Here is a 25,539-nt window from a genome sequence, read left to right as displayed (position 1 = left end):
CTGGCCTCTGAATCCAGCTGCCGGTTTACAGGAAATGCACAAGACCGAGGAGCGAGCTGAACCGTACCCAGCGCACGCCATCAGCAAAACTCAGACTGGGGGAAATCCTACCCACCAGTTGTCCTGGGCTTCTTCAACAGATCAATGTTAAGACAAAGAAAGAAAGGGGTTGGAGGGAGAAGAGTTAAACCCGTAGATTAAAAAACGCTCAAAAAAACTGTCCAAGACTAAACCTGACATCTAGGGTTACACAAGTAAATGATAAAACCATAAAGAAACATCAGAACGTTGCTACTATAAAAGCCAGGATAGTGGTTCTTCTAGGAGATGGGAGGGGTTGTGACTGGAATGGGGTCACTGGGGCAGGTTTCTAGACTGACTGGCAAAATTCAAATTCTTGACTTGGGTGATGATTTCTAAGGATGCAACTTACAATAATTCATTAATCTGTATGTTTGTTTTATGTCTTTTTTAATACTAGTGTCTTGTTGGGTTTTTCTTAAAGAACAAAAAGATAAAAGGAAAAGGGAAAAAGTGTAAAAACAAAAACAGAAATATACCAGACCTCTCAGGGGTTATTTAAGGGAGAAAATCAGTAGATTCTGACAAATGGTAAGTAAGAATAAGAATGTTCGCCATGGGGGCGCCTGGGTGGCTCAGTGGGTTAAAGCCTCTGCGTTCGGCTCAGGTCGTGATCCCAGGGTCCTGGGATCGAGTCCCGCGTCGGGCTCTCTGCTCGGCAGGGAGCCTGCCTCTTCCTCTCTCTCTCTGCCTGCCTCTCTGCCTACTTGTAATCTCTGTCTGTCAAATAAAATAAATAAAATCTTTTGCAAAAAATTGGATTTAAATCATCATCTTTAAAAAAAAAAAATGTTCACCATGGATCTCTGCACATCCTATCGAGGTGGCTTAGTTCATCCTGCTAATCTCTCCAGTCAGTCATCGTAAAAACATATAAACAGAAAGGGTTCAGGCCATTTTCTCAGAAAGAGAAAAGAAAGACTGTATCATCCCATTCGTTTATGCTTTCCATGATTTTGTAACAGATTCTACAAGCTTCTGGACCCATAATGAGTTAAGACTCAGTCCCCAACCCCACAGAACCCACAACCAACCACTGGGAGCCTCAAGCGATGACTAATCAAAAGACACAGAGGCTAAAAACCCTGAGGGCTCAGAAGAGGCAAAAAGACCTGGAAGACCGTGAGCAAGGTAAGTAGAATGAACCTCCTCACTCTACAGATCAGACATCAGGAAACATATTTAATGAATTACTCACATAGTCCTCATTTGACCTACCCCACATAAAACAGCTTCCCACTCCTCAGTGATTTTTCTACAAACCGAATTTACTTATCAATAATATAAGAAGATCTCAGGAGAATGTGATAGGGGGGAGGGAGGCTATGAATGCAAGGTAGGCTCTAGAGAGGTGGGTGATATTCACATTCCTAAGTTGCGTGGGGGAGGGGTTTGAGGCTGTTCACTTAGTACTACGTTTCCTAATTTCCGTACACGTTACTTGTTTTTCAGGGTGTTATCAGATGTCACATAACTTAAAACCTAATAAACATAGCCATTGAACAGCACAATTATTAAGTGATGTTATGGGGGAAAATTTGAAAAGTGGCTCCTTTCCCAACTTAACTAACTTGCTTGTTACAAGTTGATATTAGAATCAAAAGAAAAACATATAAAGTTCTGAGGCCTGGAAGAGAGAACTGTTGCTACTTTCTTACTCTTAAATGTGACCCCTATAGCAATATGGTTAATAGACAGCAATTATGTTATTATTAAAACTACTACTATTAGTTCAAAACACCTGTATAGCCCTCTACAAAGCACATCCTCAAACATATGTCTCATTTGATTTTCACAATAACCCTACACAGGAGATAATGCAAAGTTCCTCAAAAGAACACGCAGGGTCAGGGCACCTGGGTGGCTCAGTCAGTTGGGCGGATCATGATCAGATCCCGGGGTCCCGGATCAAGCCTCACACTGGGCTCCCTGCTCAGTAGAGAGCCTGCTTCTCCCTCTTCCTCTGCTTGCTGCTCTGCCTACTTCTGTTCTCTATCTCTCTGTCAAATAAATAAATATATTAAGAAAAATCTAAAAAAAAAGAAGAAAAAGAAGAACACACAAGGCCCCTATGTAGATCATCAATGCCCCATTCCCACTCCGCCATGATTTCCCACCTCCTCACTTCCACACGTTTCTCTATGGAAAAACACAATGGTGCCAACAGCAGTTAACCACTTATTACCTGATGACCAGGTGCCCAATTTTACCCACATCATGTTGACTAATTCTCCCAACAGTCTCAGAAGGATGGGATTGTTGACAATATGGCACGTGAGAAACAGAGGCTCAGAAAGCTTCCATCACTCACTTCCCGTCAAGGCGTTAGAACCGGGACTAGAATCCAGGCCCACCAAGCACCAAAGTCAATGTTCCCAAGCACTGTATGACATCATCTTCAGCAAATAAAATCCCTTCCTGAAAACCCCAGCACATTCCCGACATGGATTACTACAGAGCTCCCAAATACCCGACTCTCTATGAGCCACTTACCATCTGGATTTTGGGAATCGAGTCCCTCTGAAGGAAGATCATGTTCTTCAAGTTATCTGAGCTGATGCTTTCTGACAGTTCGTAGAGCAGCTTTCTAAGACATACATCCAGAGAGACAAACAAAACCTCAGACTTGCAGAGAACAGTACAGTAAATAAGTGCGTTTTTACAAATATTCTTTTTCACGGGAGTGATCACAGCCCATGAGTAGACAATTTGGAATCCCACTGTATAGATTCAAAACTAAAACTCTGACCTTTAAGTGGCCTGTTACATTAGGTTAACACAATAAGGGGGCATCAGGGTGGCAAAGTCAGTTAAGTCTCTGACTCTTGATTTCGGCTCAGGTCATGATCTCAGGGTCGTGAGATCCAGCCCTGCATGGGGCTCCGCACTGAGCATGGAATCTGCTTAAGATTCTCTGTCTCTGGTGCCTGGGTCGGTCAGTGGGTTGAGCCTCTGCCTTCAGCTCAGGTCATGGTCTCAGGGTCCTGGGATCGAGCCCCGCATCAGGCTCTCTGCTCAGCGGAGAGCCTGCTTCCCCCTCTCTCTCTGCCTGCCTCCCTGCCTACTTGTGATCTCTCTCTCTCTCTGAATAAACAAATAAAATCTAAAAAAAAATAAGATTCTCTGTCTCCCTCTCCCTGTGCCCACCCCCTCCACCCTTCCCCCCACGCCCATGCACGCACATAGGCATTCTCTCTCTCTCTCCCAAAAAATAAACTAAGATTAAAAGTAAAACAAAATTTTAAAAGATAACACAATAAGCAGTAGAGGCAGGCTCAAGAATCAACTATACTGTGTTACATATCTGAAAGTTGCTAAAGAGTGGGTTTTTAAATTTCCATGAAAAAAAATTTGTAACCAAATGTGGTGACAAGTGTCAGATTTTCTACGGTGATCATTTCACAATACATACATATATCAAATCATGATGTTGTACACCTAAAATTATCATAATGTTATAGGTCAATTACATCTCAATTACAAGTAAAAAATCTTAACTAAATAAAAGTGTGTTATCTAAGGTCTGACCCATGATAGACCTGATGCCTGTATGTCACCCCATACAGATACAAAATACAAATAAAATACAAAAAACATATAAATACAAAATATCTGTATTTTACTTCTCTGGGTTTCACCCAAAAATGTATGAAAATTTAAACAGGACATGGCATAAATGATGTCCCTCCCTACCCCAGAGACATATCTTTTTTCATTTTGTTTATCTGGCCACAAGAACGCAGGCCTTCCCTCTTCTCGAGTGCCCAGTGACTCACAGGAAGGGCTGTCTGGGAATGAGGAGGGTACAAGAAAAAAAGCGAAGACCCGCCGTGCAGAGGCCAGCTTCCTTTGGCAGTGAGAAGCCAACCAGAGAAAGCCACTTCCAGGCCCAGAGTGGGGCGTCGAAAAGCCCCACTTCGGGGGCGCCTGGGTGGCTCAGTCAGTTAAGCATCTGCCTTCAGCTCAGGTCATGATCCCAGGGTCCTCGGATGGAGCCCCCCATCGGGCTCCCTGTTCAGTGGGAAGCTGCCCTCTGCCTCTGCCTCCTGCTCCAATGCTTGTGCGCCCTCTCTCCCTCTCTGTCAAATAAATAAAATCTTTTTTTTTTTTTAAAGTGAAAAGCCCCACTTTGAAAACCTCTCATCTCAAGAGTACCTGACCCAGAGAGATCTGGTTTAGAAGCACCGTCACCCAAGGACGGAGATAAGAAAAAGGGCAGAATTCCAGCCTCCTTTCAAAGCTCAGGGGCCTGAGTGAACCCTACCTCGATGGAAACCCCCCCACCCTTCCCACCCCCACCTCACTGTCTTGATCACAGAGGCCCACCTCACCTGAACAGAGAGACCCTCCCTCGGGTGGGCAGCAAACTTTCCACTTGCTCCTTGGTTTGGTTGAGGTAGCGCAGCAACGATTTCTGCTTGATCAGGTAGAGGAGTTCCGCCAGGAAGAAGGAATCTTCCTCGCTCAGCTGCTCCTCTGCCAACAGATGATCAAAGATGTCGGAGGCCGAGCTGGCCTTCTCCAGCTCCTTGTGGGAGATGCAGTCTCGGCAGAGAAACTTCAAGGCCTCCACATCTTGGCTCCCCAGCTTTGAATCAATAGTCAGAAGCTTCCCCCGGAAGTTTGATTGACCATTATCATCTGAAGAGAAACTCAGACTTCGACACTGAGATGCCATGGCCAGCCTGAAGGAGACAGAGGTGGGGCAGACACGAGAGAGGAAGTATACACGGAACCCCAACTTCCCAGGCCTCCTCTGTTCCAGGCATGAGACGTTCCCCCAAGTGCTGAAAAATAAATATTCCTACGAACTCCCTTCAAAACCCAATAGCCAAAAAAATGAGCCCCACACTTGCGTGGTGACCCTTCTGGCGGTCTGGAGGGAGGTTCCTTGGGAATCTAATTTACCGTCACTTCTCCCAAATCAAAATGGCCCTGGTGAGAGTGAGTCAAAACGGAGGATGACAAAGCACAATGTCTCCCGGTTAGAACTCTTCACTCATTCCCACCAAAAGGCAGAAACAGCGCTTCGACTCATGCCTTTCATTTTAGAAATCAAGCAGTCTGGGGGGTTATAACTCAGAAGTGTCCATTAATCTATGAACAACCACAATGGGACAGGTCCATATAGCACAAAGAGAGAAGCCACAATCCTAGATCCCAAAAGAAAGGGTGGTTTTAGTTAAGAGTTGCTCAAAACAACGAAGGAAGTCACAAATCACTAAATGAGTATTTCCACCTGTTCAGTTCATAAAGTTCATATGGTATTTTCTACACTAAATTCCATTCTAATCAGAGGAGGAATGAACTAATAAAATTTTTCACTGTAATATTATTCGTTCTATAAGGCTTCAAGGCATATATTCTCTTTGCAAGACTTGGCTACTTAGAAACAAGAGACCACTTTTCAAAGGAAAGAGAACATAACAAAAAAACATCAGTAACAAAGAGCAGCTATTTCTAGGTGGTATAAACACAAACACTCTAAATTCTCTTTTTGTCTCCTGAGTTTTCCAGATTTTATGCAACGAACACGTTACTTTTATTGCTAGAAAAATTAAACAGAGGAGCGTCTGGCTGGCTCAGTAGGTAGAGCATATGACTCGATCTCAGGGTTGTGAGCCTAAGTCCCATACTGGGTGTGCTGCTTACTTAGAAAAAGACGGAGGCGGAGATGGAGCAAGAAAACCGAAAATGGTGTTTTTTTTGTTTTTTTTTTTTTAAGATTTATTTGAAATCTTTTTTTTTTTTTTTTTAAGATTTATTTGAAATCTTTTTTTTTTTTTTTTTTTTTGAAAGAGAGGGTGAGAGAGGGAACACAAGCAGGGGGAGTGGATGAGGGAGAAGCAGGCTTCCCGCTAAGCGGGGAGTGGGAAGTGGGACTCGATCTCAAGACCCCGGGATCATGACCTGAGCCTAAGGCAAACGCTTAACGACTGACTCACCCAGGCGCCCCGGAAAAGGTATTTTCAATGTGATCATCCATGGAGTCTTCCCTTCTAGGAGTAGCCTGTGATACCAGAAACCCAACCAATGGCCTCTCGGAGACGGCTTCCTAAGGCATTCTAAGGTATCACACGCTCGCCCTGCAGTTTCCCCCAAATTCCAACCTCCCGTCGGCTAGACTTTGTCTAACTGGAAGTGGCCAGACTTTGTCTGCATTTATGGACTAGCAAATTCCCGCCCATAAAAGTCTGTGTTAGAGCTTTCCTGGGGCTTCTTAAACCGTCATTCTCCCCGGCACAGCTAGTAAATGCAGGCAGCGATCGTGCCATCGGCCACGGGAGGTTCTGCAAATGTCTGTGACTAAGGCAAGGACCAGGCTAGAGTGCAAGACCTCCGCAGGGGAAAGGTGCTGATCGCATACCTTCAGGTCCAACTCCCTTGATCCTCTGGAAGTAAATGGTTCCGGGGGAAATTGCCTGAAAATAAAGTTTTTAAAAAATTAGAATCTTCTGCGTAATCCAAGTTCCAGGGAAGTTGTCACTTGCGCGGGAAGAGAACTCAGGACTTGCTGCCTCTGCAAGCGAAAAGTGGATGGTCCGCTTCGGCAGCTCTGTAACATACTTCCTGCCTACGTCACCGCTGCCCGGCCGCCTCCCCCCCCCCCAACCCCTCCCGGTGTAGACGAACCCTGGCAGACAGCGCCTCCTAGAGGCAAGAGCCTCGACTTTCCACGATTGGGCTGCTCGGGACTTTCCCAGTTTAGGGCTCCTGCAAATGAACTTTTGAAAGGCCCTAAGAGTTCTAGGCATTCCCTTGGATCACTGAGGTTGATGAGAAGAAAGAAAGAAAAAGAGAGAGAGAGAAAGAAAGAAGGAAAGAAGGAAGAGAGAAGGAAAGAAAGAGAGAAAGAAAGAAAACAAGAAAGAGAGAAAGAAAGAAAAGGAAGGGAAGAAGGAAGAAAAAAGAAAGGAGAACGAGTTTATTTTCCTAACCATCTCCTTCCCCAAACTCACTTAACCTTTAAAAATAAAACCCAAAAAGCTCAGGAAATGACTCTTTCTCAGCCATCTTAACTCTTTCTCAAAAAATTGTATGTGCAAATACAATTTTAAGACTGAGAAAACGGAGGTAGAGCTGGACTTTAGGCCCATTTGGAGATATCTGCAAGGAACCCATTAGCAGACAAAACTGATGAAGTCTTTGGCCTCACAGCACATTCAGTGCAGCAGGAAAGAGACTTTGAGGACATTATTTCTAAGAATAAAAACAATACCTCATACTTACATGGCAACTACCATGTGTGAAGCACCATTTTTTTTTTCACTTAATCATTCCAAGTGTCTAAGATACATATTATCAGCATGACCCCTCTTGTAAGATGTGAAAACTAAGACACAGAAAGCTTAAGTAATTTGTCCAAGATCACATGGTGAACTAATGGGAAAGCCAAAATTTAAACCAGCAAATCTAGCTCTAAGTCACTACAGTATAATTCAGCCAATTCAAATGCACAGGGATCTGAGAAGAAGTACAGAATCTTAGAAAGATATTTTATCTCTGAAAAAAGTGATTCATGATGTTTTATTAACAAATATATTGAGTCCCATTTTCATATCCTTGGCATCATCCAGAGAACTTCTATGTTTAAGAAAGACAAGCTCTATCACTCAGCCATAAAAATGAATGAAATCGGGGGTGCCTGGGTGGCTCAGACAGTTAAGCGTCTGCCATTGGCTCAGGTCATGATCTCAGGGTTCTGGGATCGAGCCCCACACTGGGCTCCTTGCTCAGCAGGAAGCCTGCTTCTCCCTCTCCCTCGGCTGCTCCCCCTGCTAATGTGCTCTCACTTTGTCAAATAAATAAATAAATAAATAATCTTTAAAAGAAATGAGTGAAATCTTGCCATTTGTGAAAACATGGATGGACCTAAAGGGTATCATGCTAAACAAAATAAATCAGATAGAGAAAGATATATATCATTTGATTTCACTTATATGTGGAATCTAAAAAACAAAACAAATGAACAAACAAAAAACAGTAACAGACTCATAAATATAGGAAACTGTTGGTGACTAGAGTGGGGGTTGGGAGGTGAAGGGTACTAAGAGATACAAACTTGCAGTTATAAAATAGATAAGTGATGGGAATGAAACATGTAGTGGAGGAAATATAGTCAGTAATTTTGTAATCATTCTGTATGGTGACATGGTAACTAGACTTAACATGGGATCATTTCATAATGTACAAAGGTATCCAGTCACTATCAGGTACACCTGAAACTAATCAGATATTGTATGTCAATATCTTTTTTCAAAAACCCTCAACTTACTATGGGCAGAACAGTTTAATGGATTTAATAAAATGGTCAAAAGATACACCTCGTTGGTTCTGGAAAAAGTGTGAAAAACCCAAATGTGGTTGTGAGTGTTGAGGACATGATTGTGTGTATACGACTTCTCTAAAACCCCTACTGACAGGCTTGAGCGTGGATATAAGGAGTTCCACTTATTATTGGAACGTATGCCATTTGGAAATATTGTTTACTATTCCTACTAATAAATAAATGGCTCAGAGAAGAAAGAAAGAAGGAAGGAAGGAAGGAAGACAAATCCTAGTGGTGATGGCTGCAAGCAGGTAAAGGTACTTAATGCTACTGAATCATACACTTAAACATTGTTTGAACAGTAATTTTATGTTACATATATTTTGCCACAATTTTTTATTTAAGATTTTTAGTTATTTATTTGAGAGAGAGAGAGAGAGTGAGAGAGAGGACATGAGAGGGGAGAAGGTCAGAGGGAGAAGCAGACTCCCCTTGGAGCTGGGAGCCTCATGTGGGACTCGATCCCAAGACTCCAGGATCATGACCTGAGCCTAAGGCAGTCGCTTAACTGACTGAGCCATCCAGGCGCCCACAATTTTTCTTTTTTTGGAAAGACAAAGACACCCAAGTCCTAAGTCTTAGTCTTAGTCCTTGAGGCATTTCAGAAGGTAGTTTGGGGAAACTATCACTCCACACCCTGTCCGTAAAGCCACATTAGCTTTTTCAACCTTTTTGTAAATTTAATTTTACTTTCTCAGTGTTCCAAGATTCATTGTTTATGCACCACACCCAGTGCTCCATGCAATACGTGCCCTCCTTACTAGCCACCACCAGGCTCACCCAAACCCCCACACCCCTCCCCTCTAAAACCCTGTTTTTTTCTCAGAGTCCACAGTCTTTCATTCTTCGTCTCCCCCTCTGATTTCTCCCAACTCACTTTTCCTTTCCCTCTCCTAATGTCCTCCGTGTTATTCCTTATCCTCCACAAGTAAGTGAAACCAAATGATAATTGACATTCTCTGCTTGACTTATTTCACTCGCATAATCTCCAGACCCGTCCATGTTGATACAAAAGTTGGGTATTCATGCTACAGTACTAAATATTTAGCAAGCCCCTTCTATGTGTACAGCACGTACTGGGCACAATTAGAAAGGAAAGGCGAATAAAACACATCTGCCTTCAAATAATTATGGCTACTCCCCCGCTTGGCCCCTTCTTTTCTGATGAACTGTCTATAGTCCATGTTATTAGCTCTACTCAGTAGGTGAGGAAATCAAAGTTCACGATGCAAAGATCTTGCCATCATCCCAAAGCTGGGAAGAGATGGGGATTCTGGGTCTCTCTGATTCCAAATCCCATGCTCTTGATCCCAAGGGTACGGGCTGCCTTTACCTCTAGATGCCGTGGTCTCTATAACCACCAGCCAAGGGTGTGTTGATGCGGCAATGGGGCTTCACCTAAGTGCCACGGGGTCCCCAGGAACCAGGGATGAAGATGCCTTGGGGAAGGAGCAGGAGGTATTTGAGCTAAGCTTGGAAAGTAGAAGTAGAATAGAGACACATGAAGTAAACCTTCAACTTTTATCCTAGGGACCCAGCAGAAACACTGGAACCAAGTTCCGGAGGTGAGATGGTGCGCCATTTTATTTGTGGTCAATATTTCATACTTCTTCCAGTTTAGAGCAGAGTAAGTGAGGGCACGCTAATGGTAAGTTGAGAGTGGTGGAAAGAATAGACATTTCTTACAGCACTTTTCCTGACTGGTTGCTGTCAACCGGGTCTACATCAAAATCTACACCAGTCAAAACCTATAAAGCCTTTTACAGTGATGGGAGTCTGCCACTGCCCTGGGGACCAAAGGGAAATACCGGACTGTTTCTCTGTTCTGCCTTCAGAGTGCCTGGTGGTGGTGGTGGTAGGCTTGCCTGGATAGCCAGGCTTTGGTCCAAGTTCTCCACCCTCTAAGTTTATAAAGGGGAACTTTGTAAGTGTAGACTCATGACCTAAAAAATGAACACAGGTGATGGGAAAGATGAGTAGTATGCCAGCTGGAGAAGAGCTCTGTGCCTTGAAATTGTCAGTCCCCTTGCCCCGGGGCCTGAGATAGCAGGTTCTTTTGATTAGTCATCCCCTCCCCAACTTCCAGGCCCTCTCCCCCCCCACTGACGCCACACCTTCTCCGCACACTCCAGACCTTGCCAGAACCAGTTTAATTCTCAGTATATGGGAGCACGGTGAAGCCAAGAACGGAAGGGGAAAATGTTTTTTTAAAGGGGGGGTACCTGGGTGGCTCAGTGGGTTAAGCCTCTGTGTTCGATTCAGGTCATGATCTCAGGGTCCTGGGATCAAGCCCTACATTGGGTTCTTCTCAGTGGGGAGCCTGCTTCGCCCTCTCTCTCTGCCTGCCCCTCTGCCTACTTGTGACCTCTCTCTCTGTCAAATAAGTAAATAAAATCTTAAAAAAAAAAAAAAAAAGGAACGGAAGGGGAAGACTCTCTCTGATAAAGATCCCAGTAGAGATGTCCAAATAGTGAACTGGCAGGAGACTGTAGCTAGACAAGTAAAGTGTGACCCATTTTGGATTCACTGTACTACCAAGTGATCTGTTTTAGTACCAAAGTGGTAAAAAAAAAAAAAAAAAAAAAAAAAAACAGAGAGAGAGAGAGAAAGCCAGTGAATTTCTAATATTTAATGTAGAAAAGCTGAAAAATGGAGAAACAGAGAGTCACTTGTGGTCTATAACTACCTTAACATTTTAGTATATGGGGCACCTGGGTGGCAGAGTCAGTTAAGGGTCTGACTCTTGGTTTCGGCTCCAGTGGTGATCTCAGGGTAGTGGGATGGAGCCCTGCCCCATGCCCCAAGTCGGGCTCCACACTAAGCATGGAATCTGCCTAAGACGCTCTCTCCTTCTCTTCCTCCCCATCAACGCACTTTCTCTCTAAAATAAATAAAGAAATCCTTCAAAAAGACTATTTTAGGGGCACCTGGGCAGCCCAGTCAGTAAGCGTCCGACTCTTGATTCCACTCAGGTCATGAGCTCAGAGTTGTGAGATGGCGTGCAGCAGTGCAGAGCGCAACTTCCTTAAGATTCTCCCTCCCTCTCCCTCTGCCCGTCCCCCAGCTCACATACTCTCCCCTTCTCTCTAAAATAAATAAACAAAATCTTAAAAAAAAAAAGGTAAAAAAAAAGATTTTAGTGTCTATCCTTCTACTTTTCTATGTGTATACTATTTGCCAAAAACTGAACTGAGCTGTATGACTCTTTTTTCACTTAATAACACTCATGTATTTTTTCTCCATGTCATTAAATAGTCTTTGAAAACATGATGTCTAGTGGCTAATGATATTCTTTTCTAGGGATGTACCACATTTATTTAGTCAATTTCTAATTATCAGACATTTAATATGTTTCCAAAATTTTTTGCTATTGTGAACAATGCTGCATAGAAGACAGTTATAGATAAATCTTAGCACATATTTATAATTATTTTCATTGGGTGAATCCAACTGTGGAATTAGTAACCTGATCTTTAAATTCACCATTCCCCAGTCTGTGAACCCTGAAGGTCTTCCGTCTTACTTTCTCATTTGAGTGACTTTGGGACAAGAAGCTAAGTACATCTAAAGTGACAAAAGCTCAAAGTTCCGTGATGATATTTCCTAAAGGAGTCTAATAAACTAACAATAGGTTGTCTGGGAAACTAGGTAAATGTGGTTAAAAGAGTAAATTTTTTTTTAAAGATTTTATTTACTTATTTGACAGAGAGAGAGAAAGCTGGCAAAGAGAGAGGGAGAAGCAGGCTTGCCTGAGCGGGGAGCCCAATGCAAGACCCGATCTCAGGACCCTGACATCATGACCTGAGCTGAAATCAGACACTTATGACGGAGCCACCTAGGCGCCCCACAAGTAAAATATTTTGATGCTGTTTAAAGAAAATCAAAAATAACTCAAAATGTGTCAGAGACCTAAATGTAAGAGCTAAAATCATATAACTTTTTTTTTAAAGATTTTATATATTTATTTTTTGAAAAACAAAGATGACAAGTAGGCAGAGAGGCAGGCAGAGAGAGAGGAGGAAGCAGGCTCCTGCTGAACAGAGAACCTGATGTGGGGCTCGATCCCAGGACCCTGAGATCATGACCTGAGCCGAAGGCAGAGGCTTAACCCACTGAGCCACCCCGGTGCCCCTAAAATCATATAACTCTTATAAGAAAATACAAGTAACCCTTCATGACCTTGCATTAGGCAATAGTTTCCTACATATGATGCTGAAACTTTTAAGCAACGAAAGAAAAACAGATCAATTTTGGACATTATGAAAATATACACATTTTGTGCTAGAAAAGACCCTATCCAGAAAGTAAAAAGAAAACACCTAGAATGGAAGAAACTATTTGCAAATCTTATAGATTAGTACTAGAGATTAGTACCCAGAATATATAAAATATAATTATAGACACCTGGACGGTTCAGTCCGTTGAGCTGAGCATCTGCCTTCAAGTCAGGTCATGATTCCAGGGGTCCTGGATCCATCCCCACATCGAGCTCCCCCCAACACACACTGGGCTCCCTGCTGAGCAGGGAGCCTGCTTCTCTCCCTCCCTTTGCCTGCCCCTCCCCTTGCTTGTGCTCTCTCTGTCAAATGAATAAATTTTTAAAAACTTAAAAAAAAAAAAAAAAGAATTACACCAGAACAAAAGAAAGACAATCAGTTAAAATGGGAAAGAATTTGAATAGATGTTTCTACAGTGAAGATATGCACACGAAAGATGTTCAACATTAGTCATTAAGGCAACGCAATCAAAACCACCATGAGACACCACTTTATACACAGTAGGGTGGTTATAATAATTAAAAAAAAAAAAAAGACAAAAACAGGGATGTGGAGAAATTGGTACCCTTCTACGCTACTGGTGGGAATGTAAAGTGCTCCAGCCCCTTTGAAAACCAGTCTAGCAGTCCTCCAAGAGTTGAACCTGGAGTTACTATGTGATCCACTAAGTCCACTGGACTTACACATACCTGAGAACCGAAAACATACATCCACACAGAAACTTACATGAATACTCAGAGCAGCATAATTCATAAAGGCCAAAAGAGTAGAAACAATCCAAATTTCCATCAGCGGATGAACGGATAAACACAACGCACCATATCCTATACAAGGGAATCTTATCCAGGCATAAAATAAAATGAAGTACTATGTATTCTTCAACATGGATGAAACTTGAAAGCATGCTTAGTGGAATAAATCAGATACAAAAGGAAACGTATTGTAGGACATGGAATAATATATCCGGAATAGATAAAGGTGTAGAGATAGAAGGCGGATTTGCGCTTGCTCAGGGGCTGGGGAGAAGGGGAGAGCAGGAACGATGCTAACCGGTACAGAGGTTCTTTTTAGGTAGATGAAATGTTCTGAAATTAGATTGCGGTGATGTGCACAGCTGTGAATATATATTCAGTGACTTGTACACTTCAAAAGGATCGTTTTATAAAAGATGAATTATATCTCAGTGAAAAAAAGAAACGGAGATCTGGAATATGTCTGGAATATGTGATGAGATGCCACAAGCAACCTTCTGATTGTTAACTGGGTGTGTCAACTTGACCGCTAAGGGATATCCAGAGAGCCAGTAAGTTATTTCCGGCTATGTCTGTAAGGATGTTTCTGGAAGGGATTAGCATTTAAATCAGTAGACTGAGGAAAGAAAATCTGCCCTTGCCAATGGCAACATCTAACCCATGAACAGTCAGGAAGAATAAAACAGGAAGAAGGGCAAATTCTCTTTTTGAACTAGGTTGGTCGTCTTCTTCTTCTACCTTAGGACATTAAAGCTCCTGGTTCTCTGGGCCTTTGGACTGCAGGACTTACATCACCAGCCCCTACTCCCTACTCCATCTCTCTCCCCATCCCCCAGCCACACACTCCAGTCATATGCACTGGAGAATCTTGAAGGTTTCAAAGGAGGGAGGTGACAAAGCTGTTAGGGAGATTCTTCAGGGTGCCAGGTATGAAGGAATCATAGAATTAAGAGGCTGGAGGCAAGATTAGTGAGAAAGCTAGTACCGCAGTTCAATGGAGAGATGATGAAAGCTGGGGGAATTGTAATGATGCAGATAGATGGAAAGGACATTCTGGGGACAGAACCAACCGATTTGGAAACTACCTAAAGAAACATAGGAGAGGGTGGGTCAGTGCAAAATGATATTCTGGAGGGGCTGTTGACTTAAAGTGGGGGCACGGGCAGAAAAGCAGATTTGGAATGAAGCTTTTGTTTATATTTGGAGTATACTGAGTTTGAGGTGCCAAAAGGAAATGAAGTGGAAACATTTCCCAGGAAGTTGCAGGGTGAGATTTGAAACTGAAGAGTCTAGACTAGAAATATCCTACGAGTTAGCAGCACAGGAGTAGTAGTTGAAGCTACCAGGTTGTCAAAAGAGAATATATAAAGAAAAGCATGATCGTTGTGCATATCCACATCTACAGATCTGGAGGAGAAAGATACTCAGAATTGGTCAAGGAAGTCCTTGATCAAATTCTAGGGGGGACAGCCTGGAGAAGTAGGAAAGGGACAATGACCCCATAGAATCTATGGACTACTAGTTTGGTAACTTTGGTTCAAGTCCCCCTTGGATTTTGTAGATTTGGCAGAATGATTAAGGTGAACCCAGATAGCAAGGAAGTATGGAGTAAGTAGATGAAAAGAGAAAGAATATAGAGTATAGAATAGTCATATGTAAGACAGTGACTCAAAAGAGAGGGACTGTATTTGATGGGGAGTCAGAGCCTGTTTTTGGACTGCAGGGTCAAAAACCAGAGGGAGAGAGATTAAAGATGCAAGACAGTTAGAATAACGCTCAGGAGCTATGCTAGAAGAAGCATGAAGAAAGGGAAGGAAATCCTAGCTTTGGGGCAAGAAGTCCTTACCAAATAATGAAGGAAAGATGTTACTCGTATCATCATTTAAAGAGGGAAAAATTTTAACTTAAATATGATAGAAAGCATAGATATAGACATGACTACTTGAATGAAAAGAAAGAACAGTGTTAAATATTATGACATTTATGTTTAAAATAAATACATTAAGGGTGTTTATATATTTAACAAACTGGACCCTTTTACAATATGTAATTTTTATTTCATTTTTTAAGTCACAAGTTGTGCTTTGTATACAAAGAAACAAGTAATATAATTGTATTGATTTAAAACTCCTGACAGGTTACCTGCATCAGATATATTGGTATATTCAATATAAAGGATCAAAACAAATATAAGGATCAAAACAAAAGAATGAATATAGATAAAGACTTTACACATTTCACAAAAAGCAACTCAAAATGATAAGGCTTAAATGCAAAACGCAAAACTCTAGAACTTCTGGTTAATAAGTAGGAAAGGGGTGTCTGGGTGGTTCAGTGGTTAGTGGTCTGACGTTGGCTCAGGTCATGATGTCAGCATCCTGGGACCTGGCCCCACCTTGGGCTTCATGCCCAGCAAAGGGTCTGCTTGTAATCTGCACCTACACCCCCCACCGGCTTGTGGGCAAGCACACGCACATGCTCTACCTACCTCTCAAATAAATAAAATCTTAAAAAGAAATAACATAGGAGAAAGTTTCTGTGACCCTGGGTTTGTATGTTAAACATACAGGTAGCTCATATGTATGTATGTTAAAAATACAGGTATTTTTGAGATACACACTAAAAGCACAATCCAAGAAAAACAAACAAACAAACAAACTGTAATTTGAGTATCATTAAAATTATAAACTTCTACCATCGACTGGGAGAAAATATTTGTAGAACATATCTCATGAAAGACTTGTATCTAAAATATACATTCTTTTTTTAAAAAAATATTTTATTCATTTATTTGACAGAGAGAGAGAGAGAGCACACACGCACACGCAGAAATACAGTAGAGGACGGGGAGAAGCAGACTCCTGGCTGAGCAGGGAGCCTGATGTGGGACTCGAACCCTGGAATCAGGATCGGAGCCAAAAGCAGTGGCTTAACCAACTGAGACACCTAGGCATTCTACATAAAGAACACCTAAAATTCACCAAGAAGAGGGCTGCTTTGGTGGCTCAGTTAGTTAAGCATCCAACTCTTGGTTTTGGTTCAGGTCATGATCTCAGAGTCATGAGACCAAGCCCCAAGTTTGTCTCTATGCTCAGCAGGGAGCCTGCTTAAAGATTCTCTCCCTCTCCCTCTGCCCCTCCCCCTGCTCTCTCTCTCTTTCTGCCTCTTTCAAATAAATAAATCTCAAGGAAAAAAAAAAAAAAAACCTCACCAGTAAGAAAACAAATAACACAGTTTAAAAATGGGCAAAAGATTTGATAGAAACTCTGCAAAATGATATAGCCACTTGGGAATATAGTCTTGTGTTACTTCCAGAATTAAAGATAAGCCTACCATACCATCCAACAGTTGTTCTCCTAGATAGTTACCCAAATGAGCTAGCCACTTATATCCACACAAAAATGAACACACAAATGTTTATCACACCCTTTTTCACAATGCCAAAACTTGGAAGCAACCAAGATGCATGTTAAACACACAGGTAGCTCAGATTTTAAGTGTGCATATATTTTTAAACAATAATTGGAAAATTTAAATCATCTAGACAATTTGTTTGCACTCATAACATGTATAAACATTGTAAACATTTTAATCATATAATAATGCAGAGCTGGACTATGTTAGGTTGAAAGAAATATAAATCCGACACTTTTTTGCTCTCACATAAAAATCCAGACTTTGTCCTCATCCAAGGAGGCTCCTTCCTGCTCACCATTTAGCTATCCCTACAGTGTAGCCTTTATCCTCACAGTTCAAGATGGAAGCTAAGGCTCCAGTCATCACATACACATTCTCATCAGCAAGACAGAGGAAGGGATGAAAAGGTGAAGGACAATAAACAACTGCCTTTTTAAAATTTTAATTCAAATATAGTTAATATACAGTATTCTATTACCTTCAGGTATACAATATAGTGATTCAACAATTCTGTATATTAATCCGTGCTCATCATGGTAAGTGTACTCTTAATTCCCTTCGCCTATTTCCCCCACCCCCCCATACCTCCCCTCTGGTAGCCATCAGTTTGTTTTCCGTATTTAACAGTCTGTTTGCCTTTTTCTTTTCTTTTTTTTTAATTTTTTTTTTAAGATTTTATCTATTTATTTGACAGAGATGACAAGTAGGCAGAGAGGCAGGCAGAGAGGGAGAGGAGGAAGCAGGCTCCCCGCTGAGCAGAACCCTGGAATCATGAGGCAGGCTCAACCCACTAAGCCACCCAGGTGCCCCTGCCTCTTTTTTACTTTGTTCTTTTGTTTTGTTTCTTAAATTCCACATATGAGGGAAATCATACAATATTTGTCTTTCTCTGACATATAGTGTTTTATTAGTTTCAGTGGTAGAATTTAGTGATTGATTAGTTGCACGTAACAGTCCTCATTTCGTCATGTGACCTCCTTAATACCCACCACCCAGTTACCCCATCCCCCACTTACCTCCCCTCCAGCAACCCTCAGTTTGTTTCCTAGAATTCAGTGTCTCTTGTGGTTTGTCTTCCTCTGTTTCCATCTTATTTTTCCTCCCCATCCCCTATGTTCATCTGTTTTGCTTCTTCAGTTCCATGTGAGTGAAATTGTGTATTTGTCTTTCTCTGACTTATTTCACTTAGCACAATACCCTCTAGTTCCCTCCATGTCTTTGTAAATGGCAAGATTTCATGGTTTTTGGTGGCTGAATCATATTCCATTGTGTGTGTATGTGTGTATCAGAGAGATGTGAGATATGTATCACATCTTCTTAATCCATTCATCTGTCAATGGACATCCGGGCTCTTTCTGTATTTTGGCTATTGTGGACACTGCCGCTATCAACACTGGAGTGCATGAGCCCCTATGAATCACTATGTTTGTATCCTTTGGGAAAATACCGAGTAGTGCCATTTCTGGGTCATAGGATATCTTTATTTTTAACTTTTTGAGGAATCTCCACATTGTCTTCAAGAGTGGCTGCATTTTTTCTCGTTTTGATTTCAGCCATTCTGACCCATATGTGGTGACATCTCATTGTGGTTTTGATTTGTATTTTCGTGGTGATGAGTCATGTTGAGCATCTTTTCATGTATCTGTTGGCCATTATGTCTTCTTTGAAGAAATGTCTCTTTGTGTATTCTGACCATTTTTTAAAAAATATTTTATTTATTTATTTGACAGACAGAGATCACAAGTAGGCAGAGAAGCAGGCAGAGAGAGAGGGGGAAGCAGGCTCCCTGCTGAGCAGAGATCCTGAAGTGGGGCTCGATCCCAGGACCCTGGGATCACGACCTAAGCTGAAGGCAGTGGCTTAACCACTGAGCCACTCAGATGCCCCATATTCTGCCCATTTTTAATCAAATTGGTTTTTGGCTATTGAGTTGTATAAGTTCTTTATATATTTTGGATATTAATCCTTTATCAGACATGTCATTTGCAAATATCTTCTCCCATTCCACAGGTTGTCTTTTATTTTCTTGACTATTTCCTTTGCTATCTAGAAGCTTTTTAGTTTAACGTAGTTCTAGTAGTTTATTTTTGCTTTTGTTTCCCTCCACTCAGGAGACACATCTAGAAAAATGTTGCTACAGCTGATGTCAGAGAAATTAGGCCTGTGGTCTCTTCTAGGATTTCTATGGTTTCTGGTCTCACACTTGGGTCCTTAATCCATTCTGGGTTTGTGTTTGTGTACAGTGTAAGAATGTGGTCCAGTTTCATTCTTTTGCATGTCGCTGGCTAGTTTTCCCGGCATCATTTGTTGAGGAGACTGTCTTTTTTCCACTGGATATTGTTTTCACAGAGCTCTTTTGCAAGGAGAGGATTAAATGAGATAATCCATGCTAATAATAGCTCAATGCAAGCTTTTATTATTTAGAAATATAATTTTAAGGGTTACGTAAAATACCACCCAGTGAATATATCATCATTACCATACCCTTATTGCTGAGTACTTGGTGAATTTTCAGTTAGGGACTATTGTAAGATTTGAAGTATTTTACTACATTAACACATACAGATACACCCAATTTAACACCACGTCAAAAATACAAAAATAAAGGGGCACCTGGGTGACTCAGTGGGTTAAAACCTCTGCCTTCGGCTCAGGTCATGATCTCAGGGTCCTGGGATGGAGCCCCACATCGGGCTCCTGGCTCAGCAGGGAGCCTGCTTCCTCCTCTCTCTCTGCCTGCCTCTCTGCCTACTTGTGATCTCTGTCTGTCAAATAAATAAATAAAATCTTTAAAATACATATATGTATATAAAAATAAATGTTTTTTTAAACTTTAAATGCAATTTTTTTTTAAAGATTTTATTTATTTATTCGACAAAGATCACAAGCAGGCAGGCAGAGAGAGGAAGCAGGCTCCCCACTGGGCAGAGAGCCCGATGCGGGGCTCAATCCCAGGATGCCAAGATCACAACCTGAGCCGAAGGCAGTGGTTTAACCCACCGAGCCACCGAGGTGCCCCTTTAAATGCAATTTTAAATAATGATTGCCTTTCAGGTCATCCCACCAAATGTGAGAAAGAAAAATGTATGTAGTTAGCGGTGAACTAGAACTGGAGTCTTAGACAGACAGACAATGTCCAATTACAAAGACACGGCTATGCACTGAATGTTCGTGTCCTTCACTAAATTTATAGTAGTCGTAGCACAGTGGTAGATGTGTGACTACAACCCTGTCTCCACGCTCTGGCACGAAGGAAGGCAGCACCTAACTCAACCGGCACTCGGCTTTTCAAGTTTCACAGCCATTTCCTTCCTAACATGGGCTTCAGAAACTTTCAGCAAGAGACCAAAGCCTTCCACCCAGAGGCTTTAGTTCAAACACACCTCCCTGATCACAGTCCTCACAGAGGCTCATTTCGGCACATACAGGCTCATTTCGGCTCACGTTCCTGCACAACACATACCCTCGCTTGAAAACTACTTCTGGCCTAGTGGTGGAGACGGCGGGAGTAGAAAAGGCTTTTGGCTGTTCATTCCCAAGAGAGGATGAGTTTCTTTCTCAGCGTGTGTTGCAACCAGACAGAGTACCTCTCCTTAGTAGACGCTCTGCTGTTCCAATCATACACGCTGCCGTTGAGTTCAATGTGGAGTTCAAGGAGCGGGCGTCTTCTGGAGGGAACAAGAAAGGCAAAAATTAATGCCATGCAAATGTCAAAGAGGAGACAGATCGCCATTAATTTGAAAGAAGCCAACAGAGGTGACAGTGCATTGAAACTGTTCCTTTTTAAATGCTCTACGAGCTGCTTAGTGAGTGATCCAAGCCAGCTGGCAGCAGTCCGGGCCAATGACCACAGTCCCCTCACTCAAGGGACAACTGAATCTTATCCTAGAGACACGCCAGCCAGATAATAACACACCTGGATCCCTTACGCAGATGCGGGTTGGATGCCAAGAACACTGCTGGCATATGGAAGGTTGAGTCATTTCTACTACAGTCCCTTCCTTGCTGCTGCGACTGAGCAGGGAGGGAGGCAGGTGTCACAGGCCACGCAATATATTCCTGGGGTCCCCAGAGCTACCACAGAATGCATTTCGCACATGGCTCCGAAATTTCATTCTAAATTGTAATGGGACAACTGAAAATGGACTGCCAGTCTTACATGGAAATAATCCTCTTAAATGAAAACCAGATCACCAAGGTTTCCCTTAGAGAAGTATTCTTGGCAATCAACATCAGATATGTCTGTATAACAAAGAGTTGCCCATGTGGGGAGTCAAGTATCGGTTTCCATCCCTCAAACTGTTAAGACAGGGAAAGAAAAGAGCATGCGGTGTCAGGCAGAATTCGCAGACACAGGCACTCTCGTGCAGAGCAGGTCCTAGAGGACAATCTGATGAGACTGAAAGGCATCCCAGCCTTTCAAAATGCATGTCGTTTGACACAGCAATTCTTCTTCTGGGTATTTTCCTCAAGAAAACAGTACAGATAAGCACAAATACTGAGCACAAAGACACTGAACGCTTTCCTTTAACGGAAGCAAAATACCTTCCAATGACCAAAAATGGGTCAAGTAAAGTACACCATAGCCTTATTCTGGACTGTTCCATGGACATTAAAATGATGTTGTCAGATACTGACATGTAAAATGCATGTGATGTACTGTTACACCAACTAAAGGCAGGTTATAAAGTAATAGCAGATGATGATTCCATTTTGATGATTCCATTTAGATATGATTATGCAGGTATCCGAGAAAGATCTGGAAGGCAATACACCAACATGTGGCTAACAGAAATTGATTCTAAAAAGTAGGACTATCACTGCTTGTTATAGTCTGCTTTTGGCATTTAAATTTCACGGTTTTTTTTTTTTTTTATTTTTTCCAGTAAGGAGAATGTACTGCCTTTGTAACAATAATTTTTTTAAAAAAGACAATTAAAAATTTACTTATTTTGAAGAACAAGATCCAAACTACAAGGTGACTACAAGTGACCTCCTGGAGCACAAAGCATTCATAAACTGTGCCTCCTCCTAAGGCATCCCCAGGAGGGAATGAAAAATCCTTTCCTCCCTGAAGAGAAGAGCATCAACGTGGCACAGCGGTCACCTAGATCGTGGCAACAAGAAAAGAGACAAGTGGTCCAGAGATGGGCCACACCCACCCAGGTGGCTCACCTTTCTTTCCCCAGTTTCTGGGAGAGGCACTGCAGGTACAATGACGGAGAGCTGGAGGACCGCTCCAACAGGGACACGTCCGCCTTGCACAGGCTCCAGAGGAAGTCAGCTTCTCGGTGAAGGGTAGATGATCCAGGCTGCTTGGCTTTTGATTCCAGGTTGTTGACCGCTGGTCCATCCACCTCCAATAAGCTGCTGTTGTCCAGCGGGTCCTCTGAGTCCACATAGTTCTGAATAAAAAAGACCTTTGGCTTCCCTAAGAGAAAAGGGCACGCGTCTCCCATGAACATCCTCCTGATCTGATCCAAAGGGAACCCTGAGTGTGTCCGATCAACGCCAAACACACTGTGGGAGCCACCTCGGCTCACCAGGACGCACACAAAGCTGTCGTAGTCTCGGTGTTGAGGCATGCAGGCAACTCGGCGAAGGACCTGGATTATACCGTCCACACTCAGATACAAGAAAGACTGAACTTCATAGCCCAGGGAAGTAAAGGTGTCCCGAAGAAATGCTGGATAAAATAAACAAACACACACACACACAGACAACAACACTAGGGTGAGAAAAGTTTGAGACACCAGGTAGCAATTCTAATAAGCACAGTCAATCTCCACTACTTAATTCATTTCTGCTTTTGTGCCATAATTTTGAGGTTTTGAGGGACCTGAGCTCGGGGCAGGAAGAAATCAACCTGAAACACACGACCCTCAAGTCCCAGGTTCTCAGTTACAATCTGTCCCTTGCTAGAGGCTACCTCCACATCTGGCCACGGGCACGGACTGAGCCCACTTTTAGTCCAATGCAACCAAAGGGGGGCCAAAAACTTTTCTCTTCCACCAAAACAAAGCTTGGATTTTTCAAAAAAGCTCTTTCTTAAACATGCAAGTATGTAGGAAATGGATGCGTTTGCAGAGCACAGATCCAAATCTAGATCCAAACGGCTGCAGAGAGGATGGCCCATGTCACAAGTTCCCTCAGGTCCACAGGCTGTGAGCTGATACAGAGGCCCTTACATCTAAGCTGCGACCATTTCCAGACTCTCCAGTTCCTCTCATGACCTGCCTCCCAGTGTTTCCTCTGACTGAGCACTGGGAGCCCTTAGCCAAGCTCCCCTGTGCCCCCCAAGAATTCCTCTCCTAGTTTCCAGGAACCCCGGATTAACTTTGCCTGCAGGAAGAGTGAAAGGCAGTGGAAAAGGCAGACTTTATGCCAGACAAGCGTGCCTTCTAACACTGAGCTTACCACACCTGCGGGCTGCGTGACTTTAAAGAAGTGGGTCTCCCCAGCATTAAATGGAAGTAACAATACCCACCCTCTGAGCACACAGGGAGGATTAAATGAGATAATACATATAAAGCTCCTGGGTTCTATTCCGTTTTTTTAAAAAATCTTGTTTCCATTTTCCAGAAATTTCTATAGCCTACCCAGTTCATTTCTTTCCCATCTGCTCAGCTTGCCTTCATCAGAGAAATAAATACAATCTCCTGCTTTGTTCTTTCTTTCTTTTTTTTTTTAATAGATTTTATTTATTTATTTCACAGACAGAGATCACAAGTAGGCAGAGAGGCAGGCAGAGAGAGAGGAGGAAGCAGGCTCCCCGCTGAGCAGAAAGCCCAATGCGGGGCTCGATTCCAGGACCCCGGGATCATGACCTGAGCTGAAGGCAGAGGTTTCAACCCACTGAGCCACCAAGGTGCCCCTGCTTTGTTCTTTCTTTCTAACAGCAGAGACAGACATCTTTCTCTTCCTCATGAAAAATCCCACATCCCTTTGAGGAGCCCATTAAGTTTCTGTTCCTTGTCTGAGGGACGCCTACATTTCTTAGTTCCATTGCAGAGCAGAAAAAATGTTATTCCCTAAGCTAAATAGACATCTCCAATTTCAGGTTGTTACCCAGAACTCCTAGCCAGCTTTTCTGGATTTTTCTCCATGTCTCATGACTATGTAACCACCTCCCTTCATCCCCTGAGCGATGGTCTTCCGGAAGTCCAGCACTGCATCCAAACCAAATTAAACAACACACGAGTTAATTAGAACAGAGAGAACTTCTACCCAGGGACAAAAGGGCTCCATCTCATACCAGTGCAGGCATCACAGAAAGTAGAGGTAAGTAACTCTCCTGAAATTACCACATAACTGTTTGCCACAAATTGTCAAATCTCTGCATTAAATGGAAACAACATGATGTTGTTCAAAGACTCACAGCTTTGGGGTGCCTGGGTGGCTTAGTGGGTTAAAGCCTCTGCCTTCAGCTCAAGTCATGATCTCAGGGTCCTGGGATTAAGCCCCGCATCGGCCTGCTTCCCCTCCTCTCTCTTTGGCTGCCTTTCTGCCTACTTGTTATCGCTGTCAAATAAATAAAATAAAAATCTTTAAAAAAAAAAAAAGACTCACAGCTTCAACCAAGAGTTTCAGCCTTCTTGTCCTACAAACTTTACCAACCCCCAATAAACTATAAGAGTGAAAGTTGGCTATTGTAATTTCTCTTCCAGCTTCTCAACAGGAAATAGGAAGAGAAAGATAGAGAAAGAAACACAGCCTTGGGTGAACAAAAAGCTGGAAAAAACAGCCACTGGACAAAGAAGAGCTCTCTTGAGCGTTCTTAATTTAATTCACCCAGCCCACAGGCAGTGCCTGGCCGGGTATGTTCACATTGGGTCTAGTAGAACTGCCCCCTCAGGAGAGCTGGGGTTAATCATGGCCCCACATTTCTCATATATGGCACTTCTAAATATGTCCACAAGTTCTTTGACCCGCTTTCCTTAAAAAGAGTAAATTCCCTTCCCCTTGAATGTGGACCATGCTTGGTAACTTTTTTTTTTTTTTTTTTTTTTTTTTTTTTTTTTTTTGTAACTCATTTCTAATGACTATAGCATAGAGATACTATGGGACTTCCAAAGCCAGATCATAAAAAGAATACAGCCTCTACCTGGCTTTTTCTCTCTTTTGAACAGCTTACTCTGGGGGGAGCCAGCTACCATGTCAGGAGAACACTCAGGCAGTGCTGTGGAGAGGCTCACATGAAGAAGAACTAAGGCCTTGCACCAGCTTCACAGACATCTGAGTGAGCCTCCTGAGAGGATCCCTGGATCCCAGTCACGCCTTCGGATGACCCCAGCTGAGATCCGACCACGATCTGCCGAGAGACTCCGTGCCAGAACAGCCCAGCTAAGCTACTCCTCAATTCCTGCTCCACACACACTGTGAAAGATACTATATAAATTCATATTGTGGTTTTAAGCCACTATATTGTGGAGTAACTTGCACACATTCTTAGATAAATAATTTACTAGGTAAATCAGGAAAAGGGAATGATAATAACCATTACTTAAGGATGTAGTTAGGGTACCTACTTTTTGTCTGGCCCACAGGTAAATGGGGGGGGGTAGAAATTATATATCACGTAATAATGGAGACATATAAAGAAGGTGCCAATCTCCTTTAAACCCTGTGATAAATAAATATTAGGAGGGACATGAAGGACATGATACACAGGTAGGTGGAGAAC

General features: G+C 42.6%; 2 protein-coding genes across 16 annotated transcripts in view; both read right to left on the bottom strand.

Moving 5' to 3' along the window:
• Positions 1–1,991: 1,991 nt before the first annotated feature.
• LOC309858299 (caspase-10-like) lies at positions 1,992–6,653 on the bottom strand. Its single transcript, XM_082750975.1, has 4 exons — positions 6,449–6,653; positions 4,413–4,766; positions 2,575–2,668; positions 1,992–2,081 (listed from the first exon to the last, which is right to left on the bottom strand). Exons 2-4 carry the CDS (start codon positions 4,757–4,759, stop codon positions 2,061–2,063), a joined length of 462 nt encoding a protein of 153 aa, XP_082607101.1. The 5' UTR covers positions 4,760–4,766; positions 6,449–6,653; the 3' UTR covers positions 1,992–2,060.
• Positions 6,654–15,474: 8,821 nt separating this feature from the next.
• CFLAR (CASP8 and FADD like apoptosis regulator) overlaps positions 15,475–25,539 on the bottom strand; it is a 46,843-nt gene continuing 36,778 nt past the window's right edge. For 9 of the 15 annotated variants that reach the window (XM_082750966.1, XM_082750969.1, XM_082750973.1 and 6 more), the window contains 2 exons: positions 22,032–22,542; positions 19,243–20,524 (listed from right to left, as the gene is read on the bottom strand). In XM_082750966.1, coding sequence (XP_082607092.1) covers positions 20,386–20,524; positions 22,032–22,542 — 650 coding nt within the window. In that variant the 3' untranslated portion in view covers positions 19,243–20,385. The other 6 variants (XR_014308133.1, XR_014308135.1, XR_014308138.1 and 3 more) reach the window with 3 other exon arrangements.

Source organism: Mustela nivalis (genome assembly GCF_964662115.1).
Source record: "Mustela nivalis genome assembly, contig: HAP1_SCAFFOLD_2158, whole genome shotgun sequence".
Lineage (NCBI taxonomy): Eukaryota > Metazoa > Chordata > Mammalia > Carnivora > Mustelidae > Mustela > Mustela nivalis.
This window is presented reverse-complemented; position numbering and strand designations above follow the sequence as displayed.

What these genes read in the sequence shown, in the direction of transcription:
- LOC309858299 (XM_082750975.1), bottom strand. Translation starts at nt 4,759, where the DNA reads ATGGCATCTCAGTGTCGAAGTCTGAGTTTCTCTTCAGATGATAATGGT. An exon ending in GGGAGGGTCTCTCTGTTCAG is followed by an intron (nt 2,669 to 4,412) that starts GTGAGGTGGGCC and finishes TGTATGTCTTAG; the next exon opens with AAAGCTGCTCTACGAACTGT. An exon ending in CGATTCCCAAAATCCAGATG is followed by an intron (nt 2,082 to 2,574) that starts GTAAGTGGCTCA and finishes TTTATTTGACAG; the next exon opens with AGAGATAGAGAACAGAAGTA.